Source organism: Rhinolophus hipposideros (genome assembly GCF_964194185.1).
Source record: "Rhinolophus hipposideros genome assembly, chromosome: 6".
Classification (NCBI taxonomy): domain Eukaryota; kingdom Metazoa; phylum Chordata; class Mammalia; order Chiroptera; family Rhinolophidae; genus Rhinolophus; species Rhinolophus hipposideros.
In genome coordinates, this window is record NC_138052.1 from 45901837 (window position 1) to 45928643 (window position 26807).

General features: G+C 38.3%; 1 protein-coding gene across 2 annotated transcripts in view; it reads left to right on the forward strand.

Moving 5' to 3' along the window:
- The window catches only part of CERS6 (ceramide synthase 6), a 280962-nt gene that overhangs the window by 194642 nt on the left and 59513 nt on the right, over positions 1-26807 (forward strand). For both annotated transcript variants that reach the window (XM_081052700.1, XM_081052699.1), the window contains exons 5-6: positions 15222-15272; positions 18624-18716. In XM_081052700.1, the coding sequence (XP_080908826.1) occupies positions 15222-15272; positions 18624-18716 (144 nt within the window). The remainder of the gene's footprint in view (positions 1-15221; positions 15273-18623; positions 18717-26807) is intronic.

Sequence of the window (26807 nt, forward strand, 5' to 3'; positions counted from 1 at the left end):
GAAAATGAGCTTTTTATTATACTGATTACTAATAGTGTCCTAATTGGATTTACTTTTAATAATGCTCTAATTGGACTTAATTCTATCAGTGATTCAAAAAAATCTAAATTGCAATGGATAACTGGTATCCCTTCAAAAAGAAGAAAAAGGGAGAGTCTCCCTTTAATGTTGATTTTCCACTTGTGGGGTGTGAGAGTTAGTAACATGGTCAGAGCATGGCAAACCAGGATTTTGTCTTTTGGGAGAAAAAAAAAAGCAAAGAGGGTGGTGAACTTTAAGGCTTGAAGGAATCATAGAATTACTCAGTGCAACTCCTAATTTCACATAGGAGCAACCAGATGGGTGAATTGACTTACCCAGTGTCATCCATCTGGTGAATGAATGGCAGACGGAGGCCTGACAGTGGGGCTCTCATGTCCTTTCTAATTCTTGCTTCCCTGTCATGTATTCTTTCAGTAATTGCAGGGATTGAGAAATGAAGGAAATTTAATTTCTCCACTTCTAGACTCTCCTGCCTTTCATACAAGTGGCATTCTCTATTAGTATAATCGAACATTACACGTATTTGGCTGCTTTGCAAGTATCTGAATTTTGTATTTTTCTGCAGCCTTCTCAAATCATAACAGCACAATACAATTTTCCTCTTCTAACATATTAACTCATAAAATATGCATCTCCCGTGGCAATATATGGCCATATCTAGACGGAAGATTACTGGTTGTTTAGGAAACATAAAACTGTTTCTACTTAATATGTTTGGATTCATGATTCATATATATGGTCTGTTAGTTGTGGATTTTCAGATTTAATACAAAGGCATGGAGACAAGATAACATTAAAAAGCAAGTCAAATATTATATATTAAGAAAACCAAGCTTAAATCACCTAATGTTTTTAAAAGAGAGTGAGGTATGGCTTTTCACCCTTTTCTTACATAATTCCTTAAAAGTGTTCTCGGGAAGATTATTTTTAAGTAGATAGACCCTAGCTCAAGGTAAATTTATTTCAAAAAAATGATGACTTGTGAAACTCCTGAAGATCTCTTAGGCTGCATGGTCTCAAAGGGCAACCCTTGCTTTCTTCCCACTGTTATGAATTATCTCATTAAACATTGTATATCACCACCTAGATGAGAAAGGGCTTCCCCCTCTCAACCTGATTCAATTCAATTCTATAAATTGAATCAGGTTGAGTGGGGTATGGCTTTTGGATTTTTGGGGAGAAGTTTTGTGTGTGTTAAGGGCTGGGAAGGGTGGAGGGGATGCATCAGAATAAGTACCAGATACAGTTGATGTGACATTGCGCATACCGAACATTGTGTATTCAGTGAATATATTTAAAGGAATTCACGTCTTGAGAACCAGGGCTCTTGCCAATGTGTGTATCTGTTGCCATGCGTGCCTTGAATTGGTCAGGACGAAGACTCAGCTGCAGCAGGTACGTGGCAAATAGACCCAACACACAGTGGCTTAAAGAACAAAGAAGTTCCTCTCTGCTTCAAGTCACAGCCCCATAGGAGTGGCCTAGGCCAGCCGGGCAGCCTGGCTGCACACGTTCTTCAGGGACTTGCGTTTCATTTCATTTATTCGCTACTCTTGGTGCAGTGCTTCTCAACCTCTTTGGTTTCAGGACCCCTTTACACTTGTAACAATTACACAGGTTTTTAAAGAGCTTTTGTTCTTCTTAGTCGTATCTACCAGTATTTATTGTATTAGAAATTAAAGCTGACACATTTTGAAAGCATTTATTAAAATGTTTTAAAAGAATAAGAATAAATCATTGCATGGTAACATAAAAAAACATTGTAAGAAAAACACATTTTCTGAAACAAAAATTAGAAATGTTTGCAGTCCTCTCTGACATATGGTTTAGTAGACGAGAGCTGGATTCTCATCCCTGCTTGGCCATTCAGTCTGTGGCAATGTGGGCTTTTTGGTGGAAGTATATGAAGACAGTCTGGGCCTCACAAAGATATGTAGTTGGAAAAGGCGGAAGTATCTTAGCAATGTTTTCTAGAAACCTGTAGATGCTCTTCTTTAATACAACACCAAAATTTGACAAGAAGTCATTTCTTTAATGCCAATGAACTTTTTGTACTTGGTTACATTAGCATCCATTGATTTATTTTTCCCTTTTACCCATGCATGATTATTTAACATCAGGAATTGGTCATGTGGAAATTATTGGTTCACTGAGTTATATAGATCTTTCAAATCTTGACACAAATTATTATAAATATCAAAAACATATTTTTTACTGTTTTCACTGATATCCTCAGAAAAGTTTTAACTAATGGGAAGCCTTTAGGTGTATAGTAGCCTATACATATTTTCCAAAGTATTACTATTTGCTTGAAAGTTTTGAAATATATCATTGGCAACACATATTATTATTTGATTTTCTTGAAGTGGCAAGCTCACTTTGCTCATTTTCAAGAAAACATCTACAAACACTCAGAATAACAAGCCTTTGTGATTAAAAAAAAAAAGCCAAGTTTTCACTCTAAGTTCATTGTTTTGTTTTTTCATGTTTCACCTTCCTATTATTGCTTCTCTATAACCTGAATAAATGCTAAAGATAAGAGTGAGAAGACCTTTCTGTACATGACGGTGACCCTTTTATTACCAGCTCTCCATTCCTGGTGGGGCCGCGAGCCTCTAGGCGGTGGTGTGGCTGCAGTAGCCATATGAATGCTTGTGAGAAACACAGGAAACTCTTCAGACAGACCTTTTGTGTCGGTTGCTAATTGGAGCAACAATACCCAGTTCAACAGCTCGGAGTAATTATGTTTTTAGAAAATTAAATGTGAAGACTTTCTCTATGTATCCAGATGTATCTGTCAGGGGACTCTTAAGATAGAAATCTCCCTTTATTCTCTCTCATCTGACGCTAGCTCCCACTTTTGCTCTCTCTCTTTCTTCTTGACAAAACTGTAACTTAGTCATGAGAAGCGGCTATTTGATTTGAAAATATTGTGCAGAGAGATTAATGACTCACACACAGCTAGGACATGGTTGAAAGAAGCTTGAATTCCGGTTCTCTGCCACCGTGGTCTATTCTCTTCATAGCATTTGGGAAGTTTATGATGAACGTGTCACCCAGCAGTGCACAGAATGACAAGTGGAGATTGTGCCTGACAGCAAGAAGGGGCTCAGTAACGACAAGCTTACTTATTCATCCTTTGCCTCTTTCTGCTGATCTATATAGATCATGTCCTTATTCATGAGCCATACCCGTATTCTGCTGCCTTTTATGTGCTTAGAATTCTCCTTCAAAGTTGACATTTGGTTGGGAAAATTAATACCCAAGAATGTAAAACCACCGGGGCACATAGCAGGCACATTGAAACATTGAGAACTAATTTCTGGACTACGTACTTCTCAAAGAAGCTGGAGTTTATTGGAGAGGAAGACCCATAAAAGGCTACACAAAACGATTTCAGGAGGCAGGAGGCCAACAAACTAGTGCCTGGAAGATTGATCAGGAGACAGTGAGGCAGAATAGTGGAGCCTGAGTAGTTAAGGCACGGAGATGGGTGTCACTAGACACACACAGCAAGGTGCTTGGCCTGGAGAGAGCAGGGGATGCTTCTTGGGAAGAGAGGATTTAATCTTGTATGGTCACGGTGGACAGCAAGCCTCCAGGGTCATGGATAGCCAGGCAGAGGCATTTTACCTTTGCAATTGGAAATATACCTTTTAAGCTTTTCTTTTTTTAATCCTCTAGAGAATGATGCAAGGAAATGGATGTTTAAGAAAAATTATGTTGTTGGAAATATGACACAGGTTTTGAAAGATAGGAAGTTCATGTTCTTCAATCTGTCAGTTCCTCTCCTCCAACTACTGCATGTAGAAGACTATCTTCTGCTTGTTCTTCTGGCTTCAACTATTATGGCACCTCCTGGCAGAGCCTTGCCCTCCTTCCTCGCCCTCGAAGACTGGACTGGGCGTCTTTCTAGGTACTACTTCTCTGCATCCTGTGGATACCCTTGCTATATCATGTAATTGTTTGGGTTACCCAGGAGATGGCAAGTTCCCTGGGAATGAAGAACTTGTCTATTGTATCTTCATGCCTAGCAGAGTGCCTGATTCGTGGTAGCCACTCAATAAATGTTTGAAAGAGTAAGTGAATGACGCGGATGCACTAATATTAGCATGAAGATATTAGGGCCGAGGCAAATTGATTCAGAAGTGGTAAGGGAGAGGTTGATGAGGATGTGCAAAATGAGAGTAGGTGGCCTGGGTGGCAAAATGATTGCTCATCCCTGTAATGAGTGTAAGGTTTATTTTGTGTTATTTGCTCATCTTATTATTTTCCCCATGCTATTCTTTGTTAATTGAGAGTTTAGAATTAAATTATTAATGAGTGGTTTATACTTGAAATATCATTGTCAACATGTAAATACCCTGAAAGCAGCTCTTTCTTAAACTAGTTTAAAGTTAATTAGAATTATTGACTACTTTGAGATGGCAATATGTTATTAATACTTTTAATGTTGTTTGTTAATATAGCATAAATATGTTTTTTTGATGAGACCTGTTCAAAGTACATGAACTTGGCTTCTTTTTATGATTCAAATAAGACCCATTCATTACAGAAAAGATATAGCTGCAAAATTACTTGTGTAATTTATGTGTGACACTGATATACAAACACTTAAGAAAGAAAAAGTAGAAATCACCTGAGATAATCAGTATTCAGAGATAGTCACTAGGTAAGTTTTGATAAATATACTACCAGGTAATTAAGAAGCTGTGGTACATTTATACAATGGAGTATTACGCAGCCATAAAGAAGAAAGAAATCTTATCATTTGCAGCAACATGGATGGATCTAGAGAACATTATGTTAAGTGAAATAAGTCAGAAAGAGAAAGACAAGTACCATATGATCTCACTTATATATGGAATCTAAAGAAAAGACTATGTGAATGAACTAATCAGAAACAGTTTTGGGGACACAAAGAAAAAACCGAGAGTTGTTAGATGGGTGTGTGGGGGGGGGTTGGGGATAAGGGGAAAGGTGAAGGGATTTGGAAGCAGCTGGTAACCACAAGATGGCCTCAGGGTTTTTTTTTGAAAATTAATTTGGGGAAGGTATTCAATAATGTTGTAAAGATTTTGTTGGGTATCCGATGGACATGCGTCCTATTTGGGAGACCACCTCAGGGATACTGTGGATACCTGATCATGGCATTGTACACCAGAAGCTAAACATTAATGAATGCCAACTATAATTTTATATATATAATGTGATGACTCAGTGCTAGGTCGGAGGGATAATGGATGGGGGGAGGGGGTTCACAGTGTGAGGGATATAAATGATGAACGTCTAAGTATTACCTTGTCTTGTACACCTGAAACTAATAAATAAAAAATATATATATATACTACCAGGTATTTTTCGAGTGTGTGTGTGTGTATGTGTGTGTGTGTGTGTCTAACTATATCTATCCACTTTAAATAGAAGATGCACTGTTTATTCTACTTGCAATCTGATTTTAACTTGAAATGTGCCTCCTTAGCCCATCTGCTATTAGCGTAGCTGTGGTGGACAGTGCCATGCACCGTTGTGCATGCACCACAGTGCCATGCACCACAGCAAATGCAAGCTGTGCCATATCCCTGCTCTGCTTTCCCGAAAGCTGCACAGGTCACCTAGACACACAGAGGTACACCCTCGAAATATGGAGCAGTTAATACTGAAACCTCAACCAATGGCCAATGGGAGTTGGTGAATAAATGCCCCAGTCCCCCGCCCAGGGTTGGGACAGATATGAGATTCGTGCTACATAATTCTGCAGAGGTCCCCAGAAGAATTGAGATGGAGTTGCTGCAGCAGTAACCAGCTCGTTCCCAAAAACCATATTGGGTTTTCTCCCTCGTCTGTCTCACTTTCTCCATTTCTCTTGTTCTGTTTCATTGCATCACCTATCAAATAAGCAGCCTGCCTCCATGTCCTAATCTCAGGGTTTGCTCCCACAGAATCCCAGAAGCACATGCCAACCTCACATTATTGAACGATTAGATTTATTTGAATTTTCATTACTAGGAAAATAATTGTAATGGAAGTTCATGCATAAATGCCTTTACATATGGGTCTAATTAATTTTTTTACAATAAATGCTGGGTCAAAGGATTAGCAGATTTTAAAGATCAAATTACTCTTTAGAAAGGTTATTTAAATTTGCAGAAATTTGGTTTCCCTAGACGTGGCTGGCCTCTGTGTACTAATCTCTTTAAATATTTTCCAGACATGAGTAAAAAGTTCTGTCTAGTTGTAACCTAAGTAATTTTTCCATATGTTTTCGGTCACGTATATTTTTGTTTAATGTGTTTCCTGTTTGTATCTTCTCCCCATTTTTCTCATTGTGTATTTAAATGTTTTCATAAACTTTTGTGGACTCTTTTCATATTGGAAATATTAATCCTTTGTAATATATTATAAATGATCTCTTTAAATTACCTTTTGACTAATTTTGTGCTCCTTAATAGCCACTCTCACTGGCTTCATTCCCAAATTTTACTCTGGCCTCTCTCTGTGTGTGTCTCTCTCTCCCTGCATTGACATTCTCACCATTTTGCCTTCCTTTTAGATCTTTCCACCTCATTTTCTGTCATCTTTCCTTCATCTAGTTGCTTTATCCCTAATTTCTGTTCTAAACGTGGATTTCGTTGATCAGGCCATTTTGCTTTGCAGCGATCTTCACTGGGCGTGGAGTCCACATCTGAATCAATGGGAGCTCTAGTTTTTTAAGCTTCCTGTCCCTCCGACTCTTAAGAATCACAGTCCTATTACTGTTAGGTGTATGTGGAGTCCCTCTGCTAAGCAGAGGTAGAAAGAGTTGAGAAACACTGACTAGAAGGTTTTAGAAGACATGGAAATGCCATTCACATTTTTCTTCTCTTTGTTTCTATGATTAAACCCTCCTAGAAACCCTGTGACCTCAGGGCCCATCTCCAGGGAACTCCTTCTATTTCTGTATGCTTGGCAGCTCGGCAAATTACTTTCTAAATTGATTACGGAATATGCTTAAAGCACATGCTTGACCAGGTCTAGAGGACTAGCATCTTTTTTAAGGCCTGATCGATATGAAAAGCTGGGATATCTTTATATAATGCCACAGGGTCAAGTCCCAATTACATTTGCGCGTCACAAGAGCTTTCCAAGCTCATGCAGATGCCAGCGGGGTCTAGAGAGGGCTCACCACTCTGCTTGGTAGATTTATAGTCACATATCTACTGACCCAGGAGGGGAGGAAATTGCCTTCTGGGGAGCACTCTACAGTGCTTTACCACTGATTGCTTACCACTGACCAGCAGCAGCTTCAGGCTGAGAAACTTCTGGCTTCATTCTTTTCACCCCAAACACAATTATTTATCAGTTTTTAGACTCACAAAGCATGAAATGTTTCTTTGCTTTCTGAGTTATTTTGCAATGTGTATTAAACTAAAACTGTAGATTGTCATTTTGAATGGGTTTGATTTATATTAATTCATTTAAATAATACAGTTGAATGTTTCTAAAAGTGACTTGCAATGTTTATATAACATTATTGATATAGATATTAACATAAAAAAATACACATAAAAGGAAAAGTAAGCAAAGATGTTAAGAGACAGTCACAGTTGGTGTGACTGAGCTTTAGAATTAAATCTGTTAAAAACCAAGATAAAAAGATAATAGGTAACAATTCTCACATGGGAAGAGGAAACATACTAAGCATTCACGGAAGGGAAGTATTTTTTCACCTTGTACTAAATTTAAAAGGAAAAATATCATGTGGAACTTATACATTGGACTTAAGGTCACCTTTCCAATATAAATTCATTGCAGACATGGAAGTATTTTTCTCACGTTTGTTTCTTAAAATAAATCCTCAATACAAGACAAACATATAAGGTTTAAGTATGACTCAGTTGAAAGTGTTTTCAGGGTAGTTTCAGTGAAAGTATTTTCAGAATAGTTCAGGGATCAAGCTTTCTGGCATTTTAAAACATGATCCAAGGCTCTGTATATTTTGTATTTAAATTTTGCGGAGGCCAGCATGTCTCTTCGATCTTATTCCTTGACTGTTATTGTCTCAGCTGGGCTTTGTGAAAGCCATGTAGGAGTTTGGATGGAAATAGTGAAAGATGAAATTTTGCCTCTAAGATGCTGACTTCAGTCGGGTAAAGACCCACACACTTTTCATGTCTTAGATAAAGCAACAAAATGTCTTTAACACTTTACATGATTCATGTTCTTTTGTTAAATGAAAATAGTTATTAATTCGAAAAAACTGCTATTCATTCAGCTGTAGGTATCTACGAATTCTTGAAAAAAGTATATGTGTTTATATATATATATATTTATATTTAATCACTTAACACTTGCCTAGTTAACTGAGCATTTTTTCTCTGGTCTTTTGCCTCAAATGCTATTATTCCTTTAACTCACAGTAACATGATAAGCATCAGTGGTCTGTGGTAGCCCAATTGCCTTGATTTTTTTTTTAAGATTTTTTAAAGCAGTTTTACATTCACAGTAAAATTGAGGGGAGTGTACAGAAATTTCCCACATGTTCCCCACCCCACAAATGCACAGTCGCCCTATGATTAAATCCCCCACCAGCGTGGTACATTTTTTACAGTCGACGAACCTACATCAACACATCATGATCACCCAAAGTCCATTAGGGTTCACTCTTAGTATCATAAACTTTATGGGCTTGGACAAAGCCTCCTTGATTTTTGATGATCGATCCATCATCGTGATAGGTGGCATGGAAACTGAAACGTAGATTTTCAAAAACCGTTATTTTTTAAAAGTATCTCAAGTAGAACTTTAAAAACAATAGAATAAAACCAAACTAATCTTACTCCAGATGGTAAAGTGAAATGATCAGACCTGATCTATTTTTGTTATTTCTGTTGATGATGAAACCTCTACAGAACCACTGATAGAAGAGCAGATTTACCTAAAAAGGCTTCTCCAGTTTTCTCTTTTAAGAAATCATAGAAGAAATAGCACTCAAGTCGTATGCTTATGGTCAAAATGCAAATAAAGGCAGAGTGTGACCCCCGGCAGCATGTCTGACCTCCATTCCTGGTGCTGGAGTTGGGTTTGTCAGGGTAAGAAGAGCCACAGAAGCTTCCCATTGGACACTGTGTTATTGATAGATGTGCTTGTCGCCAAGTTGTGTCTCAAGTGATGTGTCTGGGAGCACATGTGCATTATGTAATGAAAAACCCCAGTATACATACATTGTGGCTTAGAAGAAGAGTGTTAGAAGTCATTTCTAATCATAGGTAACCATACCTGTGTTATGGTCTGTCTTACTCTTGATCAGATATTTTGTAAGTCTTCTTAAATTGAAATTATTTGATGGGTAGTTTAATAACTATTGAGCACCATTTATGAGGCGTTGTCTTATGATGCTGCATGAGTCAGCTCAGGCTGCCATAACAAAATACCATAGACGAGGGGGCTTAACAAACAGAATTTGTTTCTCACAGTTCTGGAGTTTAGAAATTCCAGATCGCGGTCTGGTAGTGTTCAGTTTCTGGTGAGAGCTGTCTTCCTGGATTGCCTCTCTTCCTGTTGGGCCACCTTCTCACTTCAGCCATGTGAGGACTGAAGTAAGCCTAAGTGATCTTGTCAGTGATTGATAACCATGGAGCCCTTTAACATGAGAGACGTGTGAGTTCTTTTGTATATCAAACAAGATTTGGAGGTCCTTTCTAATCCTAAAATTCATTTTTTTAATGTAATAACTCATTTTGGGTAATCGATTCCAAATGTCCAAGGTTTTTTTTTTCATTACCCATTATTTGGATACCCAGGGTGCCTTGGGGAAGGTATAGTGAAAAATCTGGCTGGCCTGGGTTTGAATTCCAGCTTTTCTACTTACCATCTGGGGATTTTAAATATCCTTGAGACTGCTATTTGTCTGTAAAATAATGATACTTTCCTTGGTGCATATATTAGTGAGAATACAGATTGCTACTGATTATATATTTTTAAACATAGACAATGCAGTAGCTTAGATATGAGAGAAATGACAGGAATTTATCTACTGCATATGTATAATCCAGAGATAAGTAGACCAGGGCTGATAGGAGACCTCTGACAAAACCTTAGCAGAAATTATGACCTCAGGGTCAAAGGTGACCGCTCTAGTTCTCATTATCTCCTTCTGATGGGAACGGAGAAAGGATGATAAGAACCCATTCACATTAACTTTGAGGGGTACCACCCCAAAATGAAACTTGTAAATTTAGCTCATATTTTTTCTACCAGAGCTTCAATGTATGGTACTATCAAATAGGGAGGCTGGTTCAGAAGCATTATTTCTAGCTATTGTTTTACTAGCAATTTCTGCCTCGAATGGTTATTGTAAAGATGATAAATAATTCATTAATTTATTTACCTAGTACTGAATTGTGAAATATTGTAACGAAGTGCCTAGCAAGATGCCTTACACATGGCTGATAGCAAGAGTATGGTGTCACTCTCCTTACCTTCTCCTAGCACCTTACTGCTCAAAGTGTGGTCCAGGGTACAACCAACAGCACCAGCATCACCTGGAAGCTTGTTACACATACAGAATCTCAGCCCCAAGCCAGACCCACCTACTGAATCAGAGCCTGCATTTTAGTAGTTTGAGAAGTTCTGTGCCAGCGTGTTCTTTATCTTTTATGGCATCTGCTGGCTGTGTTAGCGTGAGCACTTACAGTGTTGTTGTGGGAATAAAATGAGTTAATATGTATACAATACACTAAAATCTATAAAGTGCTTCACAGCATCATTTAAGTGTACATGTGGGAAGTGAAATAAAGTAAATCTTAAGGTATTGGGATGAAAAGATCTGAGAATCACTAGGTTTTTAGATTTTTCCAACCTTGATAACATTCCTTGATGTTGTAATGCTATGTGAAAAAGACTCGTCTCTGTCCAGAAAATGTGCTTGAATCGCCATGCACTATCCTAGGTACAGAACTTTATTATACAGGAATTGCTATGACCACTCTTCTACACCGAAGTTTTTTGTGTATTTTTTTCATCACCATTGCTTTTTTTTACATCTAAATATTTCAAAGATTACAGCTTTTTATATTCTTAGTTATGTTGCTATACTTTAATTTGTGTGATGAATATACAGATTTTGATACGAATGTGGAAATCTAAAAACGATACCTAGACAAATGAAAAAATTGATTTTAAAAAATGAAAACTTCATGGTATCAGTTCAAATTAAAGAAGTTATACCTAATGCATTAAATTGTAAGCAGCCAATCCAAATTTATACACCAATGTTGTTGAGTTATTAGAAATGAAGAGCATCATCTTCTTATAGATTTGTTTTCTCATCTGTAAATTGGGAAAGGTAATGTTTCTTCTGCGTGTCTCAAAGAGTTTTAGGAGGGCATAACATGAGATCCTAGAAAAATGTAGTGTGCATATAAGGTAGAAGGTGGTATTGATGTCTAGTATGGTCAAATACTAGACAGTGAGAGGTATATGTACATTTACATATGTATATGTAAGTATGCATTGTATGTGAAAGAACTTATTTAAATATTTAGCAAACAAGCTTGATGGTCGAGCTAGGGCCATCAAATTCACAGTGTTCTTTGTTCCTGCTTCTTGTGGGCAGCGTCCCAGTGAAAGACAAAGACTCATCCACTGTTTCTGTAAGTCAGTCAGGTATTGGCACATAATACAAACAGGGCGAGAGGGTGTACGTCTGATGCACACATGGAAAATCCTAGATGTTAGAAGAAAACCAGTGACCCAGGAAACTCACAGAGGAAGAAAAGCTCTAAGTGATGGATTTTCCTGGATCACTGGGAGTCAGACCTTTTCTCTCCTGCCTGTGACTGAAAGGGATGGTCGCAGCAGAAGAGATTGCCTGCCGCTGCATCTGTAGAGACTAGCACACTCGTGCCCTGTGGGCTTGGCACTGGTAAATTAAAAAAAAAAATACTACGAGGTTTGGTTTAGGCCTTGTGTTTCATTCTGTATTTCTTTTCATTAGCATTCAGCAAATGAATGCTAAAATGTCAACCTGGGCACAGATGCTGGGGGAATAAACATATGCATATGACATAGCTTTCCCTCTGGGACTTTCAACTAATTGTGGATTTAATAAACAACTTTATGAGAGAGAAAAATAATAACTAACATTTGTACTGTACTTATAAATAGATTTTGGTGTGTTGTGCCCACATTTAAAAATTATACGTGTGTGTGCGCGGGCGCATATGTCTTCCGTGCTATTGAGTCAACCCTGTGAATGAGATGTCCACAATGTCCTGTCCTCAACAGCCCTGCTCAGCTCCTTCAGACTCAAGCCTACCATTTCTTTTATGGAGTCAATCCTCATATTTGGTCTTCTTTTCCTGCTGCAAATTCTATTTTTCCTGGCATTATTGTCTTTTCCAGAGAACCCTGCCTCCTCATGATGTGCCCAAAGTAGGACAGCTTCAGTTTTGTCGTTTCTGCCTCCAGCAGTGTTTCAGGCTTAATTTGCTCTAGGGCCCACCTGTTCATCTTTCTGGCGGTTCAGGATATCTGTAGAGCTCTGCTACAGTGTCATATTACAAACGAATCCATTTTTTTTCCTGTGAACATTCTTCACTGTCCAACTTTCATATCCGTACTAATAGTTGGGAATACGAGGCTGTGTATGGTCTTAGCCTTGGTTTTTAACAACACATATTTGCCCATGATGATCTTTCCTAATTCTTGTGTGTTTAAAGATAAATCTATCTGTATTTATATATATTACGTAGGAAAAAAGACCCAAAATGGGCTGTACATTCAAATTATTTTTCATTATTTTTCATGTCTTCCTCAATGGCCATGTATTGTTTGTATAACTATAAGACAATAACATGTTAAACTTTTGAAGCCTCTGAAGTATTTTTAGATATGCTATCTCATTTAACCCTCACAATCACCTAGTTAGGTAAGTAATGAACTTGATTTTGTGAATGAGAAAAATGGAGGAGACAGACAGGCATACAACTGAGGCAGCCAGAACGTAAAGCACAGTGAGATTACATGATATGTACAGAATTAAACAGATAGCAAAAGGCAAAACCAGGAAAAAAGGAGAATTAGTAGTACTTACATGAAAGGGGAATGTGAGCTCCCCTAGCGGTTTTAAGTTTAGGGCATGAAACGGTTTTTTATTTCAATCTGGCTCCCTAAACAGAGTCATGGTCCAGTTTTCATCACAGTCAGAAGCAGAGTGAACAGTGATTACACTTGGATTTGAGACCAGACAGTCTGAGTTTGACTTCCAGTTCTGGCACTGTCTAGCTATTTAACCTGGGTAGTTATTTATAGACTCGGGACCTCAATTTACCTATCTATAAAATGAGGCAAATACTAGTAACTACTATAAGGATAAAATGAGTTCATATGTAAGATCCTTTAAAAGTATATGGGACAGTCAAAAGATAAACTTTTTAATTGGTTAATTAAATAATAGATCATGGTGAAAATCCTTAAAAAAATGTATATGGGTATAGGGAGGACACAACAGATATTAGCTAATATTATCATTATCATCCTTGTCGACATAAGAAAGTCCAAACGTCTACGCAGAGAATTTTTATGAGTTTATTTGACCCAATTGTTTAATTGGGTCAGGAAGCAAGTTTAATTGACCCAGGAAGCAAGATCTCAAATGCTCTGAAAAAGACAGTTTTGCATTTCTTTTTATACATTTGGAATTAAGGAACAAAGGATGATTACATGAAAGTGAGAGAAGGTAAGGTGGGGAAATGTCTATGATTGGAGTAGAGGATAATGGACAAGATTACATGCTTCCTTGAGGGTGGTTACGCATCTGAGGGGTCTGGAAAAGAGGATTACTTCTGGCATCTCAAAGGTGTGTTAACCTAGATGCACAAGAACAATGGACAGGGCTTGCTTAAGGCAAAGATAAACCTTTTATAGGCCTGGGATGTGACTACCTACCATGATCTGTCCAGTTAGGAATATATGATCAGATCACCCTGTGAGGTTAATTTAGGTCAGTGAATTTGTCAGATTTATTGCATAGTCTCTTTCATGTTCACATCCACACCCTCACTGGTGCAAGGTGAAAGGATAGCTGTATGGCTTTCAGGGAGACAGCTGCATTATCATACCACAGAGGGCAGCAACCTTGGTCTTACAGGGTCTGTGACAAGATAAGAAGGTTAGGTCAATACAGATTTGTCTGACACTAGTCTTTCAGTGGCATTATTTTCATTTTGAGATAAACACATAAATTGAATTAGTGATTATGTGATTATGTTCCTTAATAAGAAACATACAGATGTATATGGAACATACGTATTTGTACACCATAAAGTGTTGATAGCTCTAGATCAGAGGTGCTAAAGAATTACAAAGTTAATGCAAAAATGTGAGAAAGCTTCTGTTGGTATTGTTGGATTGTTTGCAGTCTGTTTAAATCTTTACCAGCTCCTCCCTGTTTATTACATATGTTTGGAATCTGTGTGTACACTTGAATGTTCTATCTGATTATACAGTGTCGTAAGTCAGATGATTGCTGTCAATTTAAGAATGATTGTTTTGTCTTTAAAAGACCTTGACCAGGAGTGGGGTGGGGCGTGGGGTAGGGGTGGAATATGCCCTGAGGGTTAATTCTCTCAGGCCTGGAAATAGTCTGACCTGTCCTACTGAAATAAAATATATACCTGCCTGTTACCGACCTCTGGTCAAGGCATGAAGCAATTAATTAATAAACCCAGTTGCTGCTTTGTAAATACTGGGTTGAAGGGGTCTTACGGTAGTTTGCACCAACTATCAGCATTGTGTATTGCTAATGGTGATTGATGAATTGTATCTGGTTAGGTGAGACCCCTGAAGGGCTCTGCTGTTGTGGTGGGTTACATAGTGGGAGTGTGTCTATGTGACCAGCAAAATATAAAAACACCAGCTGGGATTCCATCCCAGAAGTAGCCTGAAGTACTACCAGTTGAGTTTAGAACATTATCCAGAGAGTATGTATGATGGGACACTAATTGCTTTAATACCTCATTCCTTATTGTTTTAAGTTCTTCAGTTCTCACGCAGGTAGATTATTGAAATCCCCAAATTTCAATAATCTACCGGATTATTGGATGGATGGGGTGGCAGGCAAGAACCTGTCATAAGCATCTCTTATCCTGTTTCTTTTCCAAAGTATGCAACATATGTTTCTTTGTCATTTTTTCCAGACCCCCTGGTTGTGGAATACAAGACATTGCTGGTATAACTACCCTTACCAGGTAAGGAGACGTTACTGTTTGGGTTTTTACACACATAGAGGCTCTCCCTAAGTCAGTTTCACGGTTGCAGGCAGGGCCCTGCAGGTTAGGCAGCCACCTTGCTTTTCGGCCCCTGGACCCCGCTCCTGCTGCTGGGTGCTGGACAGAGCCTTGTGCGGGAAATAGTTTGTGCCTCAGCGAAGTCCAGAATCAAAACTCAGTTGCTTTAGCAGATGGAGTAGGCAAGAAAGGTGCATTTGCCAGAGAGTAAGATACAATCAATTCAACAGGTGGATGATTCCTGTTTCTGACAGCCAATATGCTCCTAATTACCGAGGAAAGCCTGAAGATCTGATAACAGCACAGGCTTTTCTTAACACCAAGTGGGAAAAGCTCCAGTGTGGAGCTGGAGCGGACATGCTGAGTTTTGTTCACTGTTGCTTAGGAGCGGCCTCTAGATATGTACATGAAACCACTTCCTTGAGCACTGAAAAATGTGCTTCTACCATTACATGTAGACTAAAAAATCATCATTGAAAATGAAATTAAAATTGTTCTCCAGAAAGGGAGCATTTCAGACCCCTGCTCACTGACATACCTTTGCCTCTGTCTATGAAATCAGTAATATTAGCATGTGTTGTGTTCCTTAGATCAGTTACTATTTGAATATCAAAGTTGGGCCTTTTCTAGAAATATCTTGCTAAAATTTTTCTAGAATTTCTAATTCAATTGGGATATGTTCTTTAACACAAGTAGGTATTTTGGTGATAAAATAAATATATGTTATGATAAGCAACTTGGGTTTTTGAGATTGAATAGGATTCTTTAGGGTTGTCTTTTTAGAGGCATTTGGTCTTTTTGGTGTACATAAGATTAATGGGGAGCAGGCATAATCTGCGTCTTCTCTGTTAAACACAGTGTGGCAATAGGGATAGGAGGCCGACACTGGATACTCTTTGGGCAAGTTCAAGGCTAGGGACATATTGAAATGGAATTCCAGTTTGTACTTCCATCTCTTTCACATAGTTTATTCAGATTAGAAAATAAGTAAATAAGCAACATGCCCTGGCTAGAAAGAGCTGAGTATTCCGAAGCCAGTTGATAGAAACTAAAGCAACACTGAAACCCACTCACTATTGAACACAATTGTAATTCTCAGGCCCAACTGCTGTTTTACTATCTTAAATACTTGGAATGTTGTCATTTATAGCTCTCTTCATGTCCTATAATGGTATATACCCAGTGGAAAAAATCCATATATATCTAGAATTCTATTTATAAAAATCCATCAAAGCCTTCTAGAAACCTTAACTCGAATGTTGGTACAGTAGCTGCTCTAATGCGCTGCATTTGTAAGGTCAATTCTGTCGTGTGAACAACACTGAGACAAATGCCATATGAAATGGACTACCCACTCTTCTTCACATAATGCAGTCTGAAATAACTTTCACATTTGGGGCTGGAGCTGAGAAATCGCTTATTTCTGAGAAAATTAGTTCCTAGGGCAGTGCCTCCAAATGTGGTTGCAGACTATTTCACAGACAGAACTATAGATTCAATATGAAAATTTGAGCATCTGGTAGATACAGTCATGTTTAAAAATAGGAAACATCATTAGTATAGAATAAAAGATACTGTATATGCGGACTCAGATGTGTATATATATTTTAATGTAAAATAATGTAAAGTTGCCTGCAATTGGTCCCTGTGCAGCTTGTCATAAAGAGCACAAGAATGAGAAGCCCTAGCATGACAACGACAGGGCCTCACTCGCTGTGAGACTTGGGATCAGCCTTTCAACCTGAAATAACTGACAGCAATTTCCTGCAAGCATACAATCTAGAAAACAGTAGTACTAATTTTATAGAATTTTTTTTATGAGAGTCAAGGAGATTAACACGTGAGTGAGCTTTGTTAACTGCAAAGTACTCCATGAGTGTGATAGTTATTCTAATATGACACTCCCTTCTGATCGCTGCAGTTTCTAGGTATGCTGTCACTTGTCCTCATAGCCCAGTGTGGCAATTTCCCAGGTGATGATGCAAGGAGTAAGTGAATGTCATTAAAACTGAAATTTAATCTTGCCTCCAAGGGTCCTGAAGCCAGCACCCTGTTTTCTAGACTTTATTGCTGCCATATGTTTGACCTGAGTTCCCATCTCTCGTTGCTAATGCCTTCAAATTTCGAAAGGACAATTCAGTGAAAAAATATACTCTCTCCTGGGTGGTGCTGGGATTGATTAAATACACTGATGCTCAGAGCTTAGGATTGCTTGTGGAGGCACATCGTGTCCCCTCATATGTTCTGTTGCCAAAGATCAGTGAGTGTGACAACTGTTTTCCTTGATGTCCATGGGTGAAGTTGGTAGAATTGGTAGTTCAGTGAGTACCATCTTCTCATGAAGGTCATTTGTTATGCTGCCATTGGTTTACAAAACATTTAAGTTTCCATTGTATTTTCCATATATATTATTACCTTGTATGTAGCTGTATGGATATGTTTGTGTGATGAACTTCAAAGGTCTTTCACTCATTCTCATAACGCAAGACATTTCATTATAATTCAATGAAAAAATGAAAATCAACTCATTGAAAATGTTTTTCTGAAACACTGTTTCATTGTGGTTTTTATGGATTTATGTGCATAATAAGTATTCCTGACTTTTGCGTCTCTGAACCTTTCCCTATTCCTGGGCCTCTGAGGCAGGTAGAGCAGGTGTCACCTCCGTTTTACTATAAATAAAGTAAGGCCCAAGTTTTACACCTACTAAGCTGTCGCAGTAGGACTTGATCTCAGATTTCCTGGCTGAGTGCCTAGCCCGGTATCTCTCGGCAATTTCCTCGTCCTTCTAATCTTTTAAGAAATATTTTTGAATTGTCTTTATTCGATATTTACAATGTATTGAAAGAAAGCTCTGATTAATGCAGAACTTCAGACTTTGCCTCAGTGATTCATATTGTACTCCAGTTTCTTTCTGTCACCTGCCTCTTTTGTCCCTGTACTGTGGAATCGCACAGCAGTTATCCAGTTATTCTTTTTGTGTAAACTAGAATTTTTTTTTCAGGTTGCCTAAGGAATCTTGCAGATATGCATGTCAAAGAACCATAAATAGTATTGTTAAAGTGAATAGTGAATTGGATACCAAATGTTCGTACTGATTGACACTTTTTGGTTGGAGATGAAACAAAACTATGTCATCAAGCTGATGACTGAAGGATTCAGAGTCCCCTGATCCACAAAGAGAATGGGGCTGGAATTAGTGGAGGCATAAGACCATGTCACTTCTCAACTCTGAGTTTGAGATGTTTGGGACACAAATTGGGTTTCCTATTAACTGTTAATCTTTCTTGTTTTTTCCTCTTTGATCCTCAGCCACTCACAACTGACCTTCACTACTATTATATCCTGGAGCTGTCGTTTTATTGGTCTTTAATGTTTTCCCAGTTCACTGATATCAAAAGAAAGGTAAGTGTGGTTATGTTGTAAAGTGCTTGCAGACATGTGTCTTGAATGGCCCCTGGCAGATGGGTATTGTCTCAAAAACACTCACCTCTATTCTCCCAGCAGTGCTAAGTTCGTACTGCTTTCTGCATTATTCTCTATTTCTGTTTGCGTTGTTTTATATTTTGTTCCTATTGTCTCTTAACTCTTCCCTAGTGTCGTTTTCTCCATGAAAATATATAGCCGTGAACCCTAACAGCAGTGATTTTTCTCTCAGTCTGATCCACAAGTCCCTCTGTTCTCCAAATTAAATAAAGAAAAAGATTTTATTTGCAGCTCCTGGCAGAGAGTAAAATATCAGTGCTTTAGCCCTACGACATGAATTTTCCCCAAATCTAAGGGCTATCAAGCATTAAAATATGTCAAAAAAATACAACATTCCAAAATGAACTGTGATCTGGTTTTCACGCCTCCGCTCTACGAGAATAGCTTTTGCAGAGGTTACTCTTGACCTAAGTGTTAAACCCATTCATTCCAGTTCTCACCCTAGCTGCTTCTGGGTGGAGTTGGCAGTTTTGGATATTCACTGCTTGTTGTTGTTGTTGGTTTTTTTTTCCCCGTGATGCCATTTTCTCCAGATTTCCCTATACAGATCATTCCTTCGAAAGTTGTATTTGCTGACCTTCAGTTCCGTGTCCCATGCTGTACATATGTGTGTGCTCTGGGGTCTGGTCCCAAATTACAGGAGTTGATACCCTCCATCACTTCCAAGCGTAACCTGTGTGCCCACTAGTCCCAAATGTTTCTCTTCTGCCCAAAACCCTCTCTGGGTTCATACTTCCACAAATCTAGTCATAAATAATAGTACTGAGTTCTTTCTGTTTGTTTTATCATTGAATCCTCACAACATTCCAAGGTCCAGTGTGATCACTTTATCCTCATTTTATGAATGTGGAAACTGAACCTCACATACAAACTGTTGGCATCATCCGAAGGCATCATCTTCCCCTCATCTTGTTCTTCGTCCAGCAATGCTTGTACGTGACAGTCATGTAAACTAGAACTTTTCCTTCTCTCTCCTCTTGCCGCTCCTTGTGCCTGCTTCCTAAATATCACTGACACATTTTGTTGAATCAGCTCTACTTTTGCCTAATCAATTCCAATAGCCTCCTAAATGGACTTCCTATCTAAATAATCATTCTTGTCTACCTAAGAGTTATGTTTCTAAAACCTTCAGGACAAAGCCAAACTACTTGGGGTGATAGTCAATGTTGTAAACAACATGATTCAACCCACTTCTCCAGCCTTATCACCCACACCCTTCTCTGCCCCTTCTGACACATATGTCTTGGCTACAAATACTTTCTTGCTTTTGTCTAAACATATTAAGTTTTTCCATGCATCTTTTTTTATTTCAAGACCGTGCCTATAGATAGAATATACCCAGGCCCCACCTCCCAGACCTGACCTAGCCCAAAAGTAACCTCTTCTTTGAAGTCTTATTCAATTCCCCCAAGGTTTTTGACCACTCCTTCCTCTGTGTTTAGTTTACAAGTGCCCAACACTTACCACACTGTATTTTCACAGTGTGGTGACCGGCTTCGCCCCCTTCACTAGGCTTGGAGGGCAAAGATCAGAATATGTTCTTCTTTATTTATATTTTTGATATTGTTCCTCATATCCCTTTTTTACTATTGTATGTTCTCTTCTTTTTTTGTCTTTTTTATTTTCCAATTACAGTTGATACATAATATTATATTAGTTTCAGGTGTGCAATATAGTGATTAGACATTTATATAAGTTATGAAGTGATCACCCCGGTAAGTCTAGTACCAATCTGATGCCATACACAGTCATTGCAATATTACTGGCTATATTTCCTATGCTGTATTTTACATCCTCATGACAGGGTATGTTCATCTTTATACCTCTCATGACTATCAGCACCTGCTTTAGGTGGGGATCAGTAAGTTTAGAGTGAATGAAAAAATGAACTCATCAGCATGTCTTCTGACTTTCTAAGGGATATCTCCCAAGCAACTTTGCAAACAGAACTTTGCATCATGATGGAGCACAATACTGAATCATTTTTTGGTTAGACCAGTAATCTGCTAACTTGCAAAATGGCATCCAAGTGGCAGCTGAAAAACATTTAGAAGTCTATGGCCCTCGTACCAGTGTCTCCTTTTTCCTGGTACATGCCTTCCAGTATCCCACAGCAGTGGTTTACTTGGCTTGCAGAAAGCTGTCTTTCCTGACCTGTGTGGCTGAACGGCCCTAACGTGGTGGATGTCTTCTGACGCTCAGAAGTGGGCGGTCCCTGTGAAGACCGGGGCCTAGGCATAGCAGATTACTCATTGACACCCATAATTTGTGGTTCCCTAACTCATTGCACCAAACGCTCTCGGTCATTTTCTGGAACCGTTTAAAGATCCTTCAGTGACAGTATGCCAATTAGATCTCCTCTGTCTTTCATGAGGAGCTTTCTTCATTCATGTAGTCAGGACTTGTGGTCTGTTTATCTCCTATGTGCCAGGCTTATTGTGCGTTTTACTTTATTTTTTTCATCTTTAATTGTGGTAAAACTACAAAATATAAAATTTGCCATCTTACCCTTTTTTTAAGTGTACAGTTCAATATTGTTACACACATTCACACTGTTGTGCAACTGGTTCCTAGAAGTCTCTTTATCTTGCAAAACTGAAACTCAATACCCATTAAACAATTCCCTATTCTCCCCTCCCCCCAGCCCTGGCACCCACCATTCTACCTTCTGTCTGTAGGAATCTGACTTCTCTAGTTACCTCATGTAAGTGGAATCATACCACAGTTGTCTTTTTGTGACTGGCTTATGTCGCTTAGTTTGCTGTCCTCAGGTTCATCCATGTTGTGGCATGTATCAGGATTTCCTTCATTTTTAAAGCTGAATAATATGCACTATATTTTCTGTTGAGAAGCATTTTTTCCAGGTAGTCACACAAAACACATGTATAACAAAGAAGAAGGTTTGAATATTTTGTAGTTGAGAAAACTGATGTACAATAATAAGCTTATGTAAGTTTTTCAAGGTTGTACAATGTAGAAATAAATTACAGCCCAAGTTCACCAAGCAAAGTCCTGTGATTCACTCTTCAATTAGACATGTGCACAGTGCTTGCATTGTCTTGGATTGCCATGCTTCTGACGTTAGAGGTAGTAAGCATTTTGCTGCTCTTAGCCATTTTATTGGTTCCTCTTTTGCTAAGTGAGAATTAGTGCAGTCATCTAGAGTCAAAGAGATTAATAAAAGCAAGACTAACCAACACTGAAGTGCCTTTTCAAAATAGCGACCAGGGTTTATGAACATTGGATCCGAATGCACGCCTCACACTGCTAGAATCAGGACCTTGAATGAGGTGTAGAAATCATTTTCATGACTTAATGGGTTCATGAGTCTTTCTAAAATGATTTGTGTATTCATAAGCGCTTCACCTCTAAAAGTGTCCTAATATTGCTGCTTAAAAAAAAAAATTAACTTGTTTCCAAATAGAATCTAGAGTTTCAAAATGAGAGGAGAACCTTTCATCTCTGTGGTGACATAGCACATTGCCTCCCTCTTGGTCATTTCCAGGGTTGGTACTTATTTGGTCAGTGAGGAGATGTACTAGTAATCTTCCCAGAGGGGAAAGACTAACCAAGATGTACTCATTTGGTGTAATGGACTCATAAGTTAAATATTCTATGATGCGCTACCAACATATGTAAACCTTTTTGGAGGATTTTGTCTTCCTTCCTTTTTTCTTTTCCTTTCTTCCATTCCTCTCTCCTTTCCTCTTGTTCTCCCTTCCTTCTTTTGTAAAAAAAAAAGAAAAAAAATGTTATAGTCTCTTATTAAAACAACTGGTATATTCTTGGTGTTCGACCTTGTTTGAAACATCTGTTTCCCAAGACTTAATTTTTATTAAAATTCTGTTTTTTAGCACCTGTTCACCATGAGTGTTTCCCCTGCACTTCTGAATTTTCTAAGGGAAACTAATAAATATGAGTATGTTGGCGCTCAGAACAGCTTGCTTGTGTCTAAGCCCTGTGTCTCTTTTAATGAAGCTGTTGTCTGGCTTGATGGCCTGGGCCTTTGGCCAGTGAGCTGGGCTCGTGTTCCGAGTTCTTTGCAAGGAATCATCCATGGCCAACTTCCAAGGCCCAGCTGGTGAAATCAGCTTGTTGCTCTTCTGGTCTTTAACCTGAGAGAAAAACTACATCTCCTAAAAGGTCCTGACACAGAGAGAGGTATGGTGATTGCCTTTAGCAAGAAACTTATTGACAGGTTTGTGTTTGCTCTCTGGTAACTTTTGCAGAGAATAACTGGTGTCCAATGCTATGACTGCTTTACTCACTTTTTGGGGGCCGATCATGCTCCAGATCTTTCTTACTTCAATTAGATTTAGGGTAAAAGAAAATGCATGCTTTAATCTTTTTATTAGGTTGGTGCAAAAGTAATTGCAGTTTAAAAGGTTAAAAATAATTACAAAAACCGCAATTACTTTTGCATCAAGCTAACATAAGGAAGCAAACAGTATGGCATAGTGTTAAATGAAATAATGTCCGTGAAACTAGTACAATGCTTGACAAATAGAGCTTAGAACAGTACCTCTGTTCAGTGCATAATGACCAAAATTTGGCTCAATTAAAATGAAGTACTGAAACCAAAAACAAACAAACAAACAAAAAACCCTGTAAAACTTGTGGTTTCAAATTTTTGTATTTTTGGTCAATTAAAATTAGCAAAAATAATTGGGGAGAGGAAGTAACTTAACATTGCCAACCTTTTACTTTTCCTAGTACTTCCAACCACTTATTACCATCAATTCATAAAGGAAGGGACATTTTAACATTTTAAAGGAGAAAGGACACCTTGTAATAATGGACTAATCCTTTAAATTTATCATTATGAAACATTTTTAATTTTCTCATTTTTCTCTAAACTGGGGCAGAAATATGGGCAATACAGCTTAGAGGTTAAAGACATGGGCCCCAGAGTTCATCTTCCCGACCAGCACCATTCCTGACTAGGTCTGACCTTGAGCAAGTTTCTTTACCTCTCTGTGCCTTAGTTTTCTGGTCCAAAGAATGGAGTTCATATACCCTACCTCATGGGAGTGTTGTCAGCATAAAGTAACACATGCCGTTAAAACAGTGCCTGGCACATAATAAATGTTCAATAAATGTTAGCTATAGTCATTATAGTCATAATGTTACTATCACCAGATATTGCCAGCTCTCTACGCTCAGGCACATGTAAAATTGTACTTCTCAGCCCTGTCACCTCTTGTGATTAGATGGGGCCACGTGACTAGTTGGCTGTGAGCAGAACTGACTTGTATCACTTTTGGACTGGACTGTTTACTTGCTGGTGTGAGACCCTCTAGACTCTTTGTTTCTCTGTAGTACAGTGATTGGTAACATTTGAGATAAAGGCTAATCCATCAGTCTGGGTCCCTGAGTGACTATGTTGAACAGAACATCTCCCTCTGTCCCCCAGCCAAATGGAAACACGCAGTGAGTACAAAATAAGTCTTTGTTGTAAACCATTGAGAATTTAAGGGCTTATTATTGCCACACAATCTAGCATATCCTGACTGGTACAGCTATAATAAGTAATACGGCTAATTATCATTTCCTAGAACAATGTGTGGAAATAATTTGTCTAGATCAAAAATTCTTAAAGTGTGGTCTGTCGACATCTGGAGATCCCTGAGACCTTTCAGGACATCTGCAAGGTCAAAACTGTCTTCATAATAATACTAAGATGTCACTGCATTGAAATTTGCACTGATAGTGCAAAAGTAACAGTGGGCAAAATTGCTGATAGTGACACCAAACGGTATTAGCAATCATTGTATTCTTTACTGCCATGTGCTTGCAGGAAGAAAAAGAAATGTCAGTTGTACCTGGGAATGTTCTTGATGAAGCAATAAAATGTGTAATTTTATTAAATCTTGATTGTTGAGTATACATTTTAAAAAATATTTTGTGTGATGAAATGCGAAGTAGGCATAAAGATCCTCTGCTACACGCAAAGTACAATAGTGTCTCAAGAAAAATCATGTGCAGTTTGTGCTTTGCGTTGGGAGCTGAATTGGCTGCTTTTTTCCCCTCATAGAATCTCATTTTTACTTGAAAGAATGACTGACAAACATTTATTATTCCAACTTATGTATCTGGTAGACATTTTCTTTAAAATGCACATAGTGAGCTTGTCAAGTTGTTTCAAGAAAACAGTTGACATTATTATTTGTTATCAATGATAGCACTCAAGCTTTCAAGCAAAAATTAGATTTTTGGAAAACTTGCATCCATCAGCAAGAGCCTGATAGCATCTCAGTACTTTAAAAACTTTTCTCATTAGATTGGTAGTGATATTAATAAATGTGATCTTTAAAATATTGTATAACAAAATGTTTTATTAACTCAGTGAGCCAATGTTTTCCCAATGACTAATGCATGATGCTACAAAATCATGTATGAGTGAAAGATCCATTCAAAGGCCAAGACAGGACAAAAGATTTTCTGTAACAGAATGTGAAAAGTTTATTGATCTGGTTTCAAATTCCACATTGTAACTAACCTTTAACAACATCCCACTTCTCAAGTTTTGGTACAGTACCAAAGAAGACTAAGATACTTTTCCAATTGTGTAATACTGAATTTTCTTTACATACTTCAACCAAAATAACATATGGCAACAGAATGAATGTATAGGCAATTATGAGACTCCAACTCTCTTGTCTTAAGCCAGACTTCAAAGAGATTTGCAATCATGTAAAACAATGTCATTCTCCTCACCATTTGTTTTTAATTTTGGAAAATATAGTTATTTTGGCAAATATATTTGTTAATGGACATATACTAGACTTTTAAAAATAAATTAGTAAATGTGCTTCACGTGTTTTTAAAATTTATCAATTTTCATGTCTAATGTGGTAAATACTGATAGATATACCTACATCAAAAAACACTATTTAGTGTCCTCAATAAATTTCAAAAATGTAAGAGGGTCCTGAGACCAAAACATTTAAGAACTGCTTGTCTAGATTATTTTTAAGTCTTTCCTAAGATGATAACTCCCAAGTAGGGCCTTAGATGGTATCAGAGTGTTCTTTCTTTGCTTGAAAAGCTGAAATCATACCAGATGACACCTGATCGTCTTGAGAGGGATGGAGGATGATGCAGAATTCTCTGTGTAACTTCAGTGCTACTACTTGTAGACACAGGCAGGCCACTTAACCTCTCTTTTACAGAGGTGCAGAGTTGCTCTTTTGTGTGTCCACTTGTGATTGGAGTGGCACTATCCTGCCTTTGAAGCTTAAATTTCTTCCAAGGCAGAGATTCCTGACTCTTAGGCCTCTGTCCTGTTGTTTTGTTCTTTCACACTCAGTATCTTCAGAATATCAGAAGGGAGGAAGAGGGAGCTCATTTTAGAAAGCCACCACCTGTGATCGAAGCATTTCAGTCCAGTGCTATATGCAGGCTGGTGGGAGAGTAATCCAACAGTATTGTCTGGAAAAGAAATATGTTTTAGTGGGCAATTTTTTGGGATTTTATTCAAAGACTGCCTTAACATACGCCAGCAATCAAACTCCCAAGTGCCCTGCCAGGAGAGAGGCTCTTAAACATATTTAGATGTCATATACTGCTGCCCAGGGTGTGAGAGGATGACAGATAGGAACTCTCCTTCCAGTGAAATGCAAAAGGCTGCAGCATTGCTGCACATAGAGAGACCTACACCCAGGGCCCACACAGTGCTGCTGGTCCAGAGTTCAAGGTCCTTAAATCTAGGCCCTCAAGAGTCCCACCCTCTCTCAGGGGTGACACTTGGAAGGTTCCATTTTCATTTGGGAGATTCAGTCACACAGCTTCCTCTGGGAATTTCCCCTCCAGACATTTTAGGAATCTTGGGAAAACACCCAGTTTGACTTATTATAGCTTTCATTATCTCCTTAATTCCATGAATTCCCTCCATTTCTATCCCCATAAATATAAACAGACCCATCTCATATCTTTCCCTTTGGCCTAACAAGAGGCATCTCTTCCACTTGTGGCTAATCCTGCGTCTTTGTTCTTGATCCCCTTTCTCTT